Raw genomic sequence first — 19,689 nt, forward strand, 5'->3', positions numbered from 1 at the left:
GCCCGCATCCTGGCCAGCACCTCAGGGAAGGAGGCGTGAGGGCCTGCAGGGGGGAACTGTGCTGGGACTGGGGGTGACTCATGCGCCGGGCGGGCAGCTACCCTGAGGGTCCAGAGAAACCGTGGCTGGTTTGAGAGATACAGCCGCCACCTCTCTTCATACAAAATAAACAAATGATTAACTGTCTCATTAGTAACTGTGCGGGAAGACACACAACTCACGTCCCGGCAGGTGGTGCAGCCAAGAGCTTTATATTATTTAACAATAAAAGCAAAACAAATGTGGCCTTCCGCTTGCTGCCTGCTTACACGCCCCCACCCCGCTAGAGCAGGGCAGTGGCACCCGGCCAGGACAAGAGGGAGCCAAAAGGAGGGAGCAGGTGCTGGGTCACCTTTCTGGAATTTTAGGATTGGGGTTACGGTGCAAGCAGCGGTGTTGGAATGGGAGAGAGAACAAGACAGCTCAGAAATGCAACACAATTTACTCCAGAACAATGGAGGGGCATTCACTTTCTGAGAAAGAGAATAGAATGTGAAATCAAGAGATCCCAGTTCTAGCTCTGACCCTACCTAGATGTGTGACAAGTTTGGCGAATTATGCCTGTAAAATGGGGAGAAGGGTTTGTTTGTTTTTAATTACCATGTGAATGCAGGTCATCATTATCACTGCCTTTTTATTATTACACTTTACTGTGGTTCAGGGATCAGACTGAACTCAGGGTTCCTGGGGTCAAATCCCAGTTCCACTGCTTACTAGCTCTGTGATGTCAAGCATGTTACTTCTTCTTGCGGGCCATAAAATGGGTGTGCGGATCATATTTACCTCTTCGGATTCAAGGTTGATTTCTGAAGAGCACTAAACGACGCCCGGCACAGAGGAGGAGGCTCCCAAAGTGCTGAAGATGTTACCATGTTCATCCTTTTTCCTCACCAGTGCCCTCGTTTTTAACCGACAAACTAGATTACACTTCCAAGGATTCCAGTTACAAATTCTTGCTCCCACCTCTAAACTTTTCTCTATTTTTCCTCCTCTACCCCGAAAAGAAGTACCCCAATTTTTTCTATGATCTCCTCTTCCTGCCCCTGGGGTTTCAATTAAAAAAATCACCTCTTCTTTTTGCTGCCTGCAGATTCTTCTACTCCATTGGCTCCTGGTCTCCCTTCCTACAAATGTGATCAAGCCTCGCTCTTCCTACAAACCACCCTCTGTCAACCATGTATCACCCCAAGCCACCATCTTTCCTCTCCTTTTTCCATCTGAAGACAGCCATCAGTCTTCCTCATGTCTTCCCTGTGGCTTTCATTCACTCTCTTGACTCGGTGGCAAAAGGCACCAAACATACCCAGCTTGTCACGTCTGTCCCAGGACCCATCTCCAGGCTCCTGCCTGAGCTCGCAGCAGCATGTGGCACTTCTGACGACCCCCACTCTGCAATCTTCCCTTCTCTTGCCCTCCTGACTCCTGGTCTGCCCTTGTTCCCTGCCCGCTTCTCTATGTTCACTCAGCCTCTTTCACTAGTTCCTCATTCTGGCCCTTAGACATTGTCCCCAGGGGAGGGGCCTCAGTGCCCTTCTCTTCTGGCATATGCTGCATGTTCCAAGAGCCCAGTGGCCCACAGGAGGGTCACACCCAGACATGTGCTGAGGCTGAGTGCTTGGGGCAGTTTTGTTTGGCTTACAGAGTGTTTTCAAAGGCTGTGTGACTGAGCAGGTGTTGGACTGGCTGCAATACATGCAGCTTAACACCTGTTGTCTTACATCAGGCCGCTTCAGACATTTCAGTCATCTCCCCATTTTTGTAGACGTTTCCGTGGGTGAACCTTGTGACCAGGTTTGTGCCAAGGACAGTGTCACCCACTTTGTGGAGCAAGCACCATCTCTACTGCTTCTGGGACCTCGAACTTTATTTCTGCTATATATTCCTCTTCAGAACTCAAACACAAATATCCAGCTGTTGAATGGATGTCTCCTCCTGGATGTCCTAAGAAATCCTCAAGTGCATCCAAATTTTCTTTCTATAATACCTTGTCTGATTAGTTAACAATATCACTACCACCCTGGTGGTATGAACAGAAACCTCAGGATTATTCTTGACTCCCAGTGAATTCTCCCGTTCCCGATCTCTAGCGAGCTACCATGTCCAGTCAGCTTTACCTGAAAAATATCCAAAGACTATTTCCTTCCTTCTCTCCCTGCCCACCTAGCCACTCTCCTAGTGGGCCCTATCGCCTCCCAGTCCGCGAGTTTTTTCTTTCATCAAGTCCATCTTGAATACTCACTGCCTGATCTTTCTCAAAATAGATCTGATTGAAGAATTACTTCATCCTTCACATACTTCCTACACCTCAAACATGTCTTCTTCTTCACTTCCCTCCCCAGTAAAATTTTTCAGTGGTTTGCCATTGGTTAAAGTGAAAATCGCCTGGGGAGCTTCTTAAAATGCACATTCCCAGATCTTCACCCTACAGAGTCCAAGGCAATAATTCTCAGTGAATTAGGAATGTATTTTGAACAACCACCCTGGAGGATTTTCATACCAGTTCTCCACAAATCACACTTCTTGGAAGTCTGAACAGAAACCAGAGAACCTAGTTAAGGTTCTGGTTTAAGAACCTGGACTTTGAAAGCAGGTTGGTGGGGGCTGAATTCTAACTCTTCCACAGGGAGGTGTGCCTTTCAGAATGATGTTTAACCCTCCATGTCTTGGTTTCTTTATCTATTGGATAAGGGTAATAACAATACCACCTGCATATTGAATGCCTGTCATATGCCAGGTGCCATGCTACACACTTTACATGCACAGATTCTTGCAATTATCATAACAGACATATGAAGTAGGTGCTATTGCAAGGGTGGGCAAAAGTAGGCTCTTACAGTTGTTCATATGGAAACTAATATAATAATTAATAAGTAATAATACAAGAATAAACTCTAGCATACTCACAACTATAAATCTACTTTTGCCCACCCCTATTTACTCCACTTCCCAAATGAGGAAACAGAGGCACAGAGAGAGAATCAGCAATGTGCCTAAGGCCACTGGGCTAACAAGTGGCAAAGCTGGGTTTTGCATGCAGGCATGGGTCTAGAATGTATGCTCAGAGCCATCACCCACTGGGTTGTCACGGCATGTGACATAACCCACAGGAAGCACTGAGCATGTTACTATGCATAGTAAGAGATAAATGAATGGCAGCCATTGTTCCTGTGACGTCTGTTAGTACTTCTGCTCTCGTTGCAGAACCAACTCTTCACTCTGCAGTGTGAAAGGTAGCCAAGTGTTATGGCTAAGCACACTCTAGAAAGCTGCATTGTCCAACACAGCAGTCACTAGCCACGCATGCCTTTTTAAATATAAATATGATAATCAAGATTAAACCAAATGTAAACTTCAGTGCCTCAGTCACACTAGCCACATTTCACATGCTCAACAGCCACATGTTGTTAGTGACTACTAGACTGGAAGCAGATTTAGAACCCTTCCTCCACTAAACAAAGTTCCCATGGATAGCACTGCTTTAGAGGTACATTGCTGGACTAAAACCATGGCTCTGCTAGTTCTTTAGAATGACAATTTGCCTCCCTGTGCCTCAGTCTCCTCATCAGAAAAACAAGGGTAATAATAGTACCCATATCACATAGCTGCTTCAAGAAATATGAATTCATATAGTTTGTGGACTTAGAAAATAATTAATGTAGCCTGGTATACAGTCGATCATATGTAAGTACTTGTATTTACTATAATGGGGGTGCTGGTATCATTACTAATATGATCATTGATTAGTCACTTGGCCCACTTGGCACAGCAAGCATTGGCATTTATTCCTTTGCATCTTGCCTATGCCTGAGACATACATCTCTCCCACCTTTAATTCCCACTCACCTGGCAAACTCCTACACTTCCTCCAAAGCCCACTCAACTCATGATTTCCTCTCCACAGATTTCCCCAAAGCAATGTCACTTCTGGCACAATTCATTGCTTCTCTATCCCACAAAGTGTGGTGGCTATGCCCCCTGTTTCTCTACTCAGTGAGCCAGAATTCTGATTTCTCCAGGTGCTTACTCTTGTTGTGCTCCTTTGACACCCCTTCCAAGATCCACAATTCTCCTTGGAAATGAGAAGAGGCCCCCATTTGGGGAACAGGCTATACTGAATGTCAGCATAGGGAGCTTTGCAAAGTCTTTCATGAGGAAATGCATCCAGAAAGAGAAGCCAGTGCGATGTTGTGCCTTGGGCACCGTGTCCATCATGAGCCCCTGGGCACTGGTGCTTGTGACCTTTGGAAAATGTCACACTTGCTGAGATGTTTCTGTATTGTTCTTTGCTCAGCATTGAATTATTCTGGGTGAAGATGAACATTTTTCCTTGAGTAATATCTCAAGTAGCCGAGCTAGAAGCCCAGGAGTTTGGGGCCACGAGGAGAATAAAAGGTGAACATAGCTTTGTTTTCACAGAATGTTTGCTGCTGTAAGTGCATCCTAGAGAAATAGCAAACTTTTTCAAAAAGAGAAACTTGCTGAGCTTTGGAAGAGAGGGTTTGATGTGACTGTAGTGACTAAGCCAGAATGATGTGAGATGCAGAGCATCACAATTTATTAGTTCTGTCACTTTAGCCACAGCCTTGAAGCCGTTCTGAGACTCAGTTTCCCCACACGGGAAATGGGGGCAATAGTATACCTTATAGAGAAATAGGATGCACACTTCTCACAAGGCCTGTAGAACCTAAACCGATGGCAGCTAGTGCTATTGCTAAGTTCTAGCAAAACTTTCCTTCCAAAAAATCATATAAAGTTTTTAAAGAAACAGAAAAGTGGAGACCAAATAGAAATGCATTTCTGTGATATTAAGACTGAGATTTACCAGGCCACAAGTAAGCAAACATGGGTCTCCAAAGTAACTATAACTCAGCAAGATTTCACACGTATCTATTTGTAAAAGCCATTTAATAATATGTGGAGTTCTACAAAATCCCCTACAGAGTTATAAGTCAAGTTTCCATAGAAGGGGGTTGCGGAGAAGCAGAAACTGCTGGAGCCTTTCACCAGACCCGAGTCCCTCTCTATGGTTATTTCCAGACAACAGACAAACAGGCCCAGGTCTCCTGCATTTGAGTGAAACTGTTAGTCAACCCTGTTTTCCTCTCTTCTCACCATCTGTCTGCCTCCTGGTCCCAGGTGCTGTTAGAGGGTAGCAGTCTCTGGATCTCTGCCTTCTCTTTGCTTCCCATCTGTTCATGGCCCATTGATCATGGTCTTCACTCTCCCCACTGCACCGAAGCTGTTCCCACCATGGCCACAAGGGATCCCCTTTTTATGCATCATGGATGTCCTCACATTTCAACCACTAAGTGGTTCCCCAGTTCAGAGCCTCAGTGACAAGTGAGTTTCTAGGAATGACCCGTGCCCTGTCTAGTCCCCATCCCTCTGAGTGTGGGCAGAACCCGCAAACACAGTGAGATACCACAGTCATGATTATGTTATGTTAGGCAGTGTTATGGGTTGAATGGTGTCCCCTCATTTAAACGTTGAAGTCTGAACCCCCCAGTCTCTCAGAATGTGACTTTATTTGGAAATAAGACTGCCTCAGATCTAATTAGTTATGATGAGGCCTGTAGGGTGGGTCCAAATCTAAAATGACTGGTGTCTGTATAAAAAAGGGAAACTTGTACACAAGCATGCATACAGAGAAAATGCATGGGGAACATGCAGATGGTCATCTACAAGCCAAGGAGAGAGGCCTGGAACAGATCCTTCCCTCACAGCCCTTGGAAGGGACCAAACCTGCTAACACCTTGGTATCAGACTTCTGGCCTCCAGAGCTGTGAAACAATAAACTTCTATTATTTAAGCCACAGTAGCAGTAGAAGACTAATTCAGGCTCCAACCCTCAGCCCTCTTCCCTGAGGTTTTTCTTGCAGGATAATGTGAACTCTGGGCTCTTAGCCATGGACTGCAACGTCTTGAGTAAGTTTGCTCCTCTCCTTCCTGCCTCTGATTCCCCACTGATCAGACATTCCCAGTTCCAACCCTTAAAGCACTGCTTGTTGAAGTTGAGAAATGACAAGTAACTTGGAGTGGGAGGTATTAGGAGTTTCGCTGAACTGCTTTTTCTAACCTGAGGTACAAGAGCTTTCCTGGGCTACCACAGCCCCCTGCTTCCCTCTGGTCTTCCAACCTGTCAGAAGAAAACTATTTCCTACACCGTGCACATGCTCACCATTTTCAGCTCTCCCTGCAACCGAGGTTTTTCCACTGTTTGGGTGACAAGGTCAAGAACGCTGGTTCCACCCAATGCCAAACAGCCTGATACCTCTCAGAGGCACACCTTGGCAGCCAGAAATGGGACTGCCAGTGGCAAATTCCCCTCAGAAACATGGAGACAGAGCTGTAGGCACACATGGAGGACAGAGGAGCCGAAACATGTCAGCAAAAGAAATCTCTAAGAGCCGCTTTGGGAGGTGGGTCTGGCAAACCATACACACACCCAGGAGTAGCCTTGCAGACGAGCTGCTGCAATTCCCATCTGGAAATTCCACAGGGCACATCAATTTGACTGGTGTTCTGAACACGCCAACCTCAGGATGTAACTCCCAGAAGTAAACTTTTCTGTCATATCACTTCTTCCTCAAACTCCAAATTCACCTGTCCTCATGAGCAGGGTGAATGTGTATCCCTTCCTCCCCCATAATGGCAACATCACTTTCTCTGAACACCCAAGGTAGAATCCTGGCAGTGGAAAGATGATTGCCTTAGGTTCAAATCCCAGCTCTGCCCCTCACTGGCTTACTGACTGCTGAGCCTTAGTTTCATCACCTGTGAAGTGGACACAGTCATAACACTGATCTCCAAGAGATATTGTCAGGAAACAATGTAAATCCGTGTAAGGGAGCAAATCCACATAAAGCATAAAGTTCAGTAACTGCCTCTAGAAAGCATGCAATGAGAGGTAGGAGCACATATTGCTGTTGCTATTATTCATTATTGTTATTTTCTAATGCATGAAATAAAGAAGTAGACCAAATAATCTCTAAAGCCCATTTCAACTCTTCAGAGTCCAAGAGGTCTACAGTTAAAAATGTTCAGATACTTCTCCCCTGCCTACCGCATTAAAACAACCATTCCCCCATATACACCCTTCTTCTCCCCTTTATCTTTACTCAGGCTGTTTCCTTGCCCACATAATTGGCACTTATTTCTGTCTAAATCCCATCAGCTTTCCAGGGCTCAACAGTCACAATTTTCCAAGTGTCACTTTATCACTGGAACCTTCCCCACCCCTCAACTAGTAACCTCACTAATCCCTGAACACCTATTTGTAGCACCTTTAGGGAACATCACATTGCTTATGGCATGGCTTTTTGAGGGTACTCCTCCTCCCTGCCAGTTAGATTTAAGCTTTTTGAGGTTAAGTACAGAGTCCAATTCACCTTAATTTTCCATTAGTATCGACCAGATTCCCTGGATCTAGGAGGAATCTATAAACATTATTTGAAAGAACGACTAAATGAATGCAGAATCCCTTATAAGCCCTCTGGATGATAAAGAACTACCACCCTGGGAAGAGTACATGCTGCCCTGCTAGTCCGTTTCAGAGACTTCAATGTTTCCTAAATACATCAAATCAGGATTTATGGTGGGTTTGAGTTACCAACTGGGTTAGCCAAAATGTCTGTTACATTTTTTCCGTAAAATAAAAGACACATTTTTCGTTTTCACAGCTAACTTTATTGATTTGGATATTTTGAGTATGTTTGCTATCTCCTGCTATTTGACTTCTAGTGGACAGAGGCCAGGGGTGCTGCTAAACATCTTCCAATGCATAAGACAGCCCCACAGCAAAGAGTAATTTGGCCAAAATGTCAATAGTAGCAAGAAACTTTGCAAACCACTTTTTACATGTTCAATCAGTCTCAGCACCTTCTCCATGCACTGCATTAATCTTTTTGTGTGTTTCAGTTGTGTTTTAAACTTTCTTGAAATAATAAAGCATAATACACTGAAAATGTTGCATATGTTCTTCTATCTTCAATAATAAAATGGCTGCACAAAAATTCACCAATTTTGATCAGTGGTTTTTTAAATGCACACTGATATGATGGCTGTCACAATACAATCTAACAAAATTTTTTCAAATGAAGTTAAAGATAAGTAAGCACTACTAGAGCCATCATATGGGGGGGAGGGAAACAACCTAAATTAACTTTTTGGCCAACTTAATATTTAAAAATAACAATTCATTTACTATAAATTCACTAAAAATCTATAAACCTTTTAAAAGTTAGAAAAGAAGGGAGTTGAACACAAAGACAGGAGGATGGAGCAGATACTAAGAGCGTTGGACCTACAATTCCCAGAACTCCCCTTGGTGAAGATGAATGCTAAGTGCCCAGAAGAAACAGCAACAAAATTGACTCTCTGAAGTTGCAACCAATCTCTACAAGGTCACTTCCAAGTGAGCAGAACCTTTGGCTGGCAGGTCAAGGTTGGTGGATTAGGATTTATTTCTTTACTGTTCCAAATGGCTTAGTAGAGAGTTGTTTCCACCACAGCGCCTCTGTCTCTCTGAACAAGAGTTATCCAGTGCAGAGAAACTTTAAGCTGGCACAGCAGGAAGGGTTTCCAGGGGCTGAGCTGGAGTACCACTCACCATGTGGGTCAAGATGGGCTCTAAATGTTCTTTGTTCCTTGGCTACAAATATGAGGATATGTTATGAGCAAAGGAATGGTGTTCTGATAACAGCACTGTACTAGAAGTCATGAGGCTTTGGGTACAGGCTTTGCCCCCTAGAAATGTGATTTTTATGAAAGTGACTTAGCTTCTTTCAGTTTTACTTTTTCCATCTGTAAAATTAAGGGTTTGCACAGATTGATCGAACCATTTAGCAATGGTTGCACTATAAGCGTACTTCTAAAAATATCACTACCCAATGCTCAGTTGGTATAGGATGGACTAATTGGTGTAGGATGAGACCCAGCCATCAGTAATTTTAAAGGTAAAAACCACTGGACTAGATAATCATCCCCTTCAGTTCTAACCCTTCTTGATTCTATAAGAATCTTCCTAAAAACCATGAAGCTTCCTTTTTCATCCTGCAGGATAAATCTGAGAGAAGGATCTGGCAGAAACCTAAGTGATCTATGTGAGTGGAAATATTGACAACATATATTTTATCTTATACTGGACTATAAACCTATATTCTTCTCAATAAAGTATTTCCAAAGTATTATGCCCATGCCTCTGTACCTGGACTTCCCAGCATCACATAGACCCTATTAAAATAAGGTTTGGCCAAGAGAATGGGGCAGAAATTGACACTAACAAATGGAAGTCTCTCTGTGTGTCTGAGTAGTTCCCCAGGCCAAGGGCAGATATTAATCCCTGGGTTACTATCTGAGTGAGAGTCTATTTTCCAATCTCTTTCCCCTTTCAAGTCCATATTCCAGAGATACATTACCAAGTTAATTTCCTTTATGGTGTGAATTCATCACACTGATTAGCAAATTTCATCCGCTCGGGTAGAATTTGTATCCCCACTACAAAGAAGAAAACTGAGGCACTAACAGTGTCCAGCAAGATTTATTAGTGGTTATTAGTATGGAGTTGGGTTTGGCCTTGGGCTTGGAGTAAGGTTTGGAGGGAGAGTTAGGGATAAAGGTGGTATAATGATTCATTTTATGTGTCAGCTTCACTGGGTCATGTGATATCCAGATAGTTGCTCAAACAGGATTCTGGGTATTTCTGTTAGGGTGATTTTTAGGTGAGATTAACATTTAAATTGCTAGACTAAATAAAACAAATTGCCCTCCCTAATGTGAGTGGGCCTTATCAATCAGCTGAAGGACTGAATAGAACAAAGAGGTTGACCTTTCCCCAATTAAGAGGGAACATTTCCTACCTGATGACCCTTGAACGAGGACATCAGTGACTTTTTTCTTTTTCCACTCTTCACATTTGAACCAAAACATCTGCTTTTCCTGGTTGTCCAGCCTGCCTATTTCTAGACTAGAACTGCCCCATTGGTTGCCCTGGAACTCAGGCCCTTGGACCAAAACTGGAGGTGCACCAACAGATCTCCTAGGTGTCCAGCTTGCCAGTTTACCCTGCATATCTGGGACTTGCCAGCTGTGCCAGTTCCTTATTCTTGTTTATATTCTTTACAGCCTATTGATTCTTTTTCTCTGGAGAACGCTGACTAATGCAGTTGGGATAGGTTTGAGAATAGAGCTGGGCTTACTGTTTGGTATAGGGTTAGGGTTGGCTATGTGGCTTAGGACTGGTTGGAGGAGGGTGAAAGTAAATTAGGGAGACACAATGTCAAACATCTTTTCCTAATATCACTGCTCACCCTGGGGGGAAAAAAAAAGAACAGAAACTTAGTGACAACCAAGTACCAGTGCTATTCTCAACTCCGCTGTTTACATTACGATCATGGCAATACTTGTCCTTAAGACTCAACTATGTGTCATATGTTCTACTAGTTGTTTTGACTATCATTTCATTAAATCCTCTTATAAATCCTTTTGAATAGATATTGCCTCTATTTTTAACACAATGAGAAACAGAGGGCATACTGCAATGAGGAAACTTGTAAGTGGGGGGTGTGATGCTTCAACTCAACTCTTTCCGACTGCAAAGTCATTTTGTGCCAAAGTGCTGGCTGAGATAGTAAAGACTTGGTGATATCCCGCAAAGTATAAGAAACCAGGAGGACCATCCCTTCCTCAGTGGAGGGTCAGGATACGCCTCTGGCTAGGGGACGGAGGTGGGGAGAGGACAATGTGTTCTCTTTCTTGCAGGGCAGTGGTGACACCTGTTCTCAGCCCCGGGCTCTGATGTATAACTCCTGTCCCTGGGCGAAGCTGGAGGCCGACTTTCTTCCCAGGGAGACTGTCCTCCCTCAGCCTAAGCAACATGCAGCCTTCCTGTCTATCTTCTGCTCTGTGACACCATCAATGAATTATTTCCCTTCTTCAGGCAGCCCCTTCTGGGACCAACCCAAAGATGCAATTTCTTTTCTATTTTTCTCCTCTTTCAGAAGGCTCTTTCCAGAGACATAAATGCTGGGCTCATTATATGGCTCTCAGGTAGAAGCCTGTGTTAAAGAGGCTTCGATCAATCTCTGAAATAAACCTGGCAAAGTACTGCACATACTGGGGGCTTTCTGTTCCCTAATGCAGTCAGACAGGCTTCCTCCTGGTCCTGCTGGCTTTGCCAAGGAGCCCAGCATCTTCCTTCTCTTGCCCCCCACGATTTATCTCATAACAAACAAACTTAGAATTAGTACATCATTGGATTTTTAACTCTCATTCAGGGGAAGACAGGTTGCTCAATTCCTATTTCTCTGCCCAGAAAGTTGAGGAAAAGTGAGATAGCTTAAGTCAGGTGAATCCAGGGAAAAGCGCTGCAGCTCTGACCCCTGGGGCCACCTTATCCCTCCCTACAAAACCCCTAGAGCCACCTTTCCCTTGCCCTTGACCCTTGGACCTTCCCTCAATCCTTTCTTTGGTGCTTTTAGGAAGTGCTCTCTCCTCCCAGGCTGACTTTTCTTGGTGAGGCAGCCCTGGGGTCCTGCAAAGAGCACCAGGCTTGGGGGTTGGGAAATTCTGTTTCAAATCCCAGCTCTGCCCCTCACAGGGTTTTTTACCTTTCTGGGCCTCTGTCCATGGTCTGTAAACTTGGGTGGTGGTGGCACCCCCTTCAGCCCGCAGAGTCCCTGCTCTCAGGGTATCGCATGACGCTGGAACTCACATGCCTCTGGAAGAAGCCAAATGGAAGTGTCTGCAAGAACAGCAGACCTGCAGAGTCTTTGGGGAAACAGTGCTTGGGATACCCTATAAGGGACCCCAGAGCCATCCTCCAAGTCCTTCTCAGCCCCAGTTCCAATTTCCTTTCGGCTTCCTCTCAGGCCTGGCCTTTGAAGGAACATTTAACTTGAGGGAAATCAATGTGCTACCTGGGAAAGGAGATGAGGCAGACAGGTCCTGGGCTCCCTGGCTGGCCCCTTGGCCTCAGGGCAGGTGCTGCCGCTCATTCGCAGCTGACTGGGACCCGAGACTTCACTTCCTGGAACAGCGCAGGAAGTACCCCTTGGAGCTGCCAGGAATCAGGAGCCCAGGCCTCTCACATGGTGTATATTTATAACTTCTTGGGCCTTGACTATGGGCCAAATGTTACATTCACAGCTAATTTCCTATTAATTAGGTGCTGCAGTTCCTCAGCTAAATGAATAACGAGCCAGACAGGAGCCCTGAAGTTCAAAAATGCCACAGACTACGGTGCAAATAGAAGCTGGATGGAGGAGGAGGGGCATGGAGCCCAGATGGGAAATAGGGGAGGAGAGAAAATATATTATTCTGAAGGCTGTTTCTGCAATAACAAAGGTATTAGTTATTGACCTTACAAAGCCCTTACTAGACGGCTTTGCCGAGAATGTTTCTGCACTTGCCTCTCAGGGTAGGAAGAGACTGCAGGAATGTGAAGGGTCTAGTCAAGGAGTGGGGGCTCTGCTGCCTCTGAGCCAATGTTTCTCTGCACTGGTCTCTGGACTTCTGCCTCAGCGTCACCTGGTCCAACCTGAATCACCTGGGGTGGAATCTGGGCAGCTGCACTGTTAACACCTCCCCCAGGTCATCCCAGCAGGTGCTAGAGTTTGGGAAGTGTTACCCCAGGGTAACTGGGGTTTCTGGGCCATACTACAAAGGATCAAAGGGTCTCAGCTAAAATGTATACATATTACTAACACTCTTAACTGTTTACCAAGGACCTTCCATGTACTCCCTCCTCTCTTTAATTCTCACAACCCATTTATAAGGTAGAGGTTACTGCTATTCTGCAAATGAGACAACTGAGACTTTCCAAAAGTAAATAGTTTGGCTAAGTCAAGATCTAGAAAATAGCATAAGCAGGCTGGCTAATCCTAAGTACATTGGATTCTGGGTCTATTTGCTAAAGACACCTTGTTCAGTCCCGCCAAATCATCACAATGCAGCTCTGATAAACTTCGGAGCCTGCTGTTCAGGCCATTCAGTAGATGCAGCTCCAAGAAGCTGGAGATGATCAGAGAAGACAGGGACATGAGACAGTGAACAACCCAGCGACCAGATTAGAACCAACAGGATTCCAGAAGTTAAGAAGAGCATAGCCATGGCATCCGAGGGCCTCTTTCCAAATCTAGACTCGACTCTACTTTTTATCTTATAAACTTTGGGCAAGGCATTTCCATTCTTCTGTGCCTCAGTTTCCCTATTGTATAATGACGGTAATTGCAGTAAGGAGCTCATTGTGTTGTTGGGAGGACTGTTGGGAGCACACAGGCGTTGTACCTCGGGCATGTTCTAGGCTCATCTACTGAGTCAACCACGGTGACTCAAACCTGACCAGTTTTAGATGTCTCATCCTGCTTCTGCCCAAGTGTACTACACCTGAATCACCAGGCCAGCTACATTGCTTCTGCCTGGAGGATGTCTCAGATTACTAAGACTGATTCCTTGATAAATGCCCTTCAGGACATTTCCTCTGGCACTATGAATGTCCTTCCATTAATAATTAAACTCAACTGGTTCCTGAAAGATATGATCAAAACTCACAGTGGTAGGACAACGGGAACTTTGTTCCAACAGCCTGTCCAGGCACTCCCGGAATCCCTGTGGGGCCCACAAGGATGAAGAGCAGAGCACAGACCCTACTGCTAAAGAGCTTTTACACTGGAGATGTAAAGGGAAAAGGCCCAGGGTCCAAGGGTAAACATTGGGCCCCAATTCAGAACAGACAGACAAGACTGACAAGGAGAGGAGATATCTAGACAGACTTTCCTAGGGAGTGTGCCCTGAAGGACTGAGGCAATGACAACATGGTACCAAAATGACTAGATGGTAGCAAAAATGCAGGAGGAAAAAGTTCCATCCCCAACAGTGCAGCACATGATCCCCTCATCCAAAGAGGGGCCTCTTATTCTTCACATCTAGAGCCCCAATGGATGCAGTTTGTCCTCTCTCCTCAACTATGGATTGCCTTTCCTGGAATTTACTTAGGATACTTCTGACTTTTATGTATACACTTGTACAGGTTCTAGAGGGAAACTGTTTCCTTAAGCAGAAAACCTTCCTCTTGCTGCTAGTATTCCTTTTTCTCCAACAATAATACTGTAAAATCTTGCTAACAGGCCCTGAATGGACTGCTCTAATGAAGTGGACATTAAAGAACATTTAAATAAATGCAGACTTACTACTGTCTAGCACAGAAAATGACCACACGGAGGCGGGGAACAAGTGAGAGGTCTTGGCAAACCTATAGATGTTTGCATCAAGAGGTAAGCATCAGATGTAACTAGAGCTGCTGGGCTTGCAAACAATTTGTTGGCCTTTAGTTGTACAACAAACATCTCCTTCACTGCCCGCCCCCCATTCCCCACCCTCCATTATGTGGACACACTGCAGCCCATCCAAGAACCACATTTTTACAATTCTGCATCGACGAAGCCCTGTCATTCCGAAGATAAGTCTGCTTAAACTTCCCAATGTGTGTGTGTTTGCGGGAAGGGGTATAAATACCTCCTAGTGGGCTATGAGTCTGGGGTGACACGGTTACCCCCTTCACATGTGAACTTCAGTCAGATTCCAGGAGAAAAAAGGCTGAAAATGAGCAGTCGGTTTTGGCATCTGAATGTACCCAGAGCCCAAGTATTTTTTCCCCCTAACAGCCCATGCCTCCTCTCTTCCTGTCCTTGGTTTCCATATAAATGTGATGGAGGAGGAATTCTCCTTTTGCATTTTTAGAGGGCAACATTTCAGGGTAGCTGTTTTGTCACATTTCAAGAGGGAGACGCTAATTAAGCTAGACCAAACCTCCCTGCTGTCTCCAGCCCTAAATGGCAGAAACCTGCTAAACCAAGGTAATTCAGAGCCACTAACTCTACAATTACTCTATGTGGGAACAGTTTGCTTTTTGTATTTCATGCTTCCAGGTTCGGGAAGGCGTCTTGCCATTTTCTTTGTTTCTCAGATGACACCTTTGCCATTGTTATCAGAGGCATTTTCCTGTCAACATCTTTCCTGGAGAAGATTAACTCTGGGTTTCTGGATGTTGGGCCTCCCAGTGAAATGCCGAAGCTCAAATGCCACTGGCTTTGCATGGCTCTTTTCTGGTCACTGTGGACATTAATCAGTTTACCCACCCCCCACTCCTACCCCTGGCCCTCCCTTCCTCCTGACTTCTGCAAGTTTTAATAACCCCATTTCACAAACTAAAGAGGCAAAGCTGTCCCCATAAAGTCCTAGTGTCTCTAGCACGGTGCTGGGCACATGGTCTGTACTGAATAAATAGGTACTGATGGATTTCCTTATCTATTGACCTAGATCAGAATGCAAAAAGCCTTGGCTCTCTGGTGTATTCAATCATATTGAATCATCTACTCTTTCCCAGAAAAAAACAAAAGAAATGACATAGTGACTCTCCTACGAAGCTTTCTCTCAATTAATGCTATCATCCCTCCTATCTACCTCAAAATATTAGATCTTCCCACCAGGTGATTCAAAATTCTTGCATTGAAGAGCTTATTTATTCACTTCACAAGCATTTGTGAGAAACCACTACATGTCAGTAACAAGGGCTAGTCAAAATGACAAAACACTCAATGCAGAGCAGGTACCACACATTCATCTGATAAGATCAAGAACGGATATAAGTTTGCAGTGATAATAAGAGTTCTGAAATGCTATGAGGACATCCAGAAGGGGAACCTGGACCCCAGTCCCAGGGAAGATTACCTGGGAAAACCCGAGGTGGGCCAAGCCCAGGAGGATGCAAAGAGGCTTCCCAGGGAAAAGGGACATGCGCTGGCAGAGCCAGCACCACGAGACTCTCCTCCTGTCCTCCAGGGCCCTGAAGGCAAGGCCTCCTGTTCGCCCTGGATTAGGAAGCTAAGACTCACCCTCCATAAACCACCTCATGCATGGAGCACCCAGGGCCCGGCCCCCCGTGCTGCCCTCGTGGCAGTTCTGTGTGGGGTTAACATGCTGCAGTAGAAGTGTCTGGTGTTTGCGGCTATTTCATGGTTAGAAAAGGACTGTGTCATTGTAGGAAAAAATATGGCTGGAGAGACCACTGAAAAAGGTATTTCTTTAGAGAATATTTTCCCGGGATGAATGTAGACACTTTTAAAAAACAAAGCTCATACTTCATAAAAAGAAATATTCTAGTCCTATTTATCTATTAACTATATTCATGTTATTGAATATTCAAGAACATAGTTTAAATGGCTGAAAATGTTCCAAATATTCCAGATATTAGACATTGTAATTTAACTCTCTATGTCTTTCTTTTTGGGTCAGTAGGATAATTTAACTCATCACTCTTTTGAATGATGCAGTAATAATTCTCTAGCATATAAAATGTGCTCACATTGCCCGAGGAGAATGTCTGGAAGGTCCTGATATAAGACCAAGAAGCTCTGCCTACAGCACTGGACTAAAGTCAGTGTCACAAGAACACACGGAAGCTGAGACCTTGTCTGGGGCCTCTCAGCACCTAAGCTACCAATGCTCTTCTAGCCAGTCAGGGCATTCAGTGATCATTTTTCAGATCCACAGGGAATTTAGATTGAGGTGGACCTTATGTGTGATCTTGAAATTCATAGTTTTTAGGTGAGAATATCTATTTTTAATCTAGTTTCTAGCTGTTCCTTTGCCTACACATTATTCTTCCATCCTCACCCCGGAGCTGAGCATTTGTTCCCCAGTGCACCAGTGACAGCACAGAAGGTGAGCAGTCAGGGGCTTTACCTGGAGGCAGAAAATGCTCACAGTAGTTTCAAGGTGACCCAGAAAAAGAAATGATGAAAGGATGGGTAAATTTTATTGCATCCCTCCTCATAACATCCTCTTAACTTTATTAATAATAATATTTCAAAAGTCTGGCACTTGCATGCAAAGACATGAATCACTAGTTGCAAACTGGTATAAACTTTATTACCTTTCCTGTACAAAGATTATGAGAATTCTACTGTTTCATAAAGGGTTTTGTAGTTTTAAAATATGTGTGTAGGTTTTATAATTTCAAAAAGTTTGAAAATCTAACCAATCAAGTTAATCTATGAAAATATTATCCCTATACTCATCTGCCTTATCACTCTGTTTAATCTTCCAGGTCAGCTTAAGGCAAATGACACCATTTCATGTTTTTTTTTTAAATCCCTCCCACCCAAAGTAAAAGCTGAGTACTCTGCACACAATAGGTAACCTTTCTTCCCCTAAACTTGTGCAGTACGTAAGGGGAGATCCACTTCCTGGGCCTTTCAGTTTTCTCCAAGGAGCTATGTACTTAGGCTAGCAATGTAGGAGTGTGTTTTCCCTTCACCCTAGCCCCTCTGAGGCTTACTCTGAGATTCCTTACTTCTAAGGGCAAAGTGGGAGCAGGAAACTGAAGGCAAATGGTCTGGGGCCCGTAGTGAGACTTGGTGTCTCCAAATCCACCAGTGCAAATGAAAGGATCAGCCAACCTGATTTCTAACATAAGAGAGCCTCCAGAAATACAGCAGAACGCAAATTCTTCGGTGCAAAGACTTGCTTAATTTCTCACTTACTGCTAAATGTAAAAACGCCTCCAAGCCCTACCACTAATACTCGTCTGTGCCCTTGCCTAGGCTTTGTCCCAGGGCCATGTGAATATCACCTTCGTGCTGAATACTCACAGGAGTTGCAATCCAGGTATGTAACATCAAAACAGGAAACCTCTTAGCTAAAGGGGAACTCAGATTCAGGGTGAAAATTCTAAGCCTTCGCTGCTTATGTGTTTCTGTGACAACCAAAATAGGTTTTTTGTTGTTGTTGTGTGTGTGTTGTTGGTTTTTGTTTGTTTTTTACAAATCCATTAATTCCATACATATTTACTGAGCATCTCCTCTGGGCCAATCAGTCAAGTGCTGGTTGTTTGGGATACCAACATTATTAAAACAAGTAAGTTCCTGCCTGCAAGGATCTCACCGTCTTTCCAGGGGTACAGCTAGAGACATAAATAAGTAATGAAAATGCCATATGACAGATGAAACAATGAGAGGAGTGAGAGTCCCAGGGCGTTGTGAGCACAGCCCGAGAGCACGTGCAGGAAGGGATGTTTGTGGTACATCTTCCCCTGCAGGAGGAGTTGGTTAGGCAAAGAAGGTCAGTGTGGGGCAGCTGGGGGAGCATATTCCAGGCAGAACAGAGGACCTGAGCAATGATGTAGAGAAACAGAGCATGGTGTGTGTGGAGAGACTAGAATGTTCAGGAGAGGGAGCAGTGCAAGATGAGGCTGGACAGACGGGCAGGAGCCGGGCCATGGAGAGCCCAATAGGCTAAGCTAAGGGATGTACACAACATCCCACAAGCAATGGTAGGCTGTGATGATTTCAAGCAAGGGGCTGACATGGTTATCCTTGCATCTCAGGAAGATCTCTGTAGGGCTGCTGGGCAGGAAGGTGTTGAGGTGTGAATACCAGTTACAAAGCGGTAACAGGAGCCCAGGTAAGAGCATGATTTGGGCATAATTCCTTAGTTCTCTACTTAAATAAGATCTTTGCCTTTAGTCACCAAAGCACTTACTATTCACCTAATAGAATTACTAGGCCCATACAGATTCCTATTGACCCAAATTCAGCTAAAGAAAGGTTTCACACTTCATGAGACCACAGGTGCCTCTGAACTGAGCTAATCTGCAAAGTTTGCATTAGTAGAGTCTCCCTGGACCAGCCTGTTGGCCCTGGCCATGGGCAAGCAAAGGTGGCGACAGCTCCCGCCTGGATCTCTGCGCCTCCAAGTGAGTGTAATTCAGCACCGGAGCCAAAGCCGATGACATGCATTAGTTATTACTGTAAGACGACAATTCAGTGATAAAATACAATATTGTCACTTTCAATATGTACTAAAAGTGATTTACCGGAGCTTACGGAGAACAACTTAGACGACTATTTGATTACAATACATGGGATAAATTACCCTCTTTTCAGGATTAAATTATCCCATCTGACAACTCCAGATCAATTTGACTATTAAAATCAAGGTCCCACCTCCCTTCTCCCAATTCATACTGAATTTTTTCTGGTTCAGATGGGGGAAAAAAAAATCAAAAGAGTATCTAGACCCTCTCCTTTTCCTTCCACACCAATTCCCCATTCTTTGTTCAGGGTCCAACTGAAGCTCCAGGTCCTCTGTGAATTCATCTCTGAAAACACTAACCCACTCCACAGAGTATCGGCCTTTGTGGTGAATATCTGTGGCCCAAATACGGCACTCTGTCAGGACAGTAAGGTTTAGAATGAATGTTTTCACAAGAGAGATAGCCTTTAAACCTGGCTGCTATGATTAATTTTATGGATCAAATTGATTGGGCTACAGGGGGTCCAGAAAGCTGGTAAACATTATTTCTGGATGTGTCTATGAGGGTGTTTTTGGAGGAGATTAACATCTGATGCAGTAGATTGAATAAAGAGAACCACCCCTACCAGTGTCCACTGAAGTCCACTGAAGGCCCGAATACAGTTCACTGAAGGCCTGAGTACAACAAGAAGGTAGTGGCAGGGTGCATTCATTCTTTCTGCTGGAGCTGAGACATCCTCCTTCTACCCTTGAAGTTGGTTCTAGGGCTTTCAGACTCAGCTTGGGACTTATACCACCAGCCCTATCCCACCCCACCCCCAGTTCTCAGGGCCTCAGACT

The 19,689-nt window shown here is 44.6% G+C and overlaps 1 protein-coding gene across 9 annotated transcripts in view; it reads right to left on the minus strand.

The window, feature by feature from the left end:
* The window catches only part of NRXN3 (neurexin 3), a 1,414,514-nt gene that overhangs the window by 1,236,385 nt on the left and 158,440 nt on the right, over window positions 1-19,689 (minus strand). Inside the window, exon 3 of one of the 9 annotated variants that reach the window (XM_054567193.1) lies at window positions 3,994-4,014. The exons of the other annotated variants lie outside the window; for them this stretch is intronic. Within the exon in view, the coding sequence (XP_054423168.1) occupies window positions 3,994-4,014 (21 nt within the window). The remainder of the gene's footprint in view (window positions 1-3,993; window positions 4,015-19,689) is intronic. 9 annotated transcript variants of the gene reach the window in all.

The sequence above is a fragment of the Pteronotus mesoamericanus genome, unplaced genomic scaffold (genome assembly GCF_021234165.1).
Source record: "Pteronotus mesoamericanus isolate MK-2021 breed Mesoamerican mustached bat unplaced genomic scaffold, CSHL_Meso_final contig_182, whole genome shotgun sequence".
Taxonomy (NCBI): domain Eukaryota; kingdom Metazoa; phylum Chordata; class Mammalia; order Chiroptera; family Mormoopidae; genus Pteronotus; species Pteronotus mesoamericanus.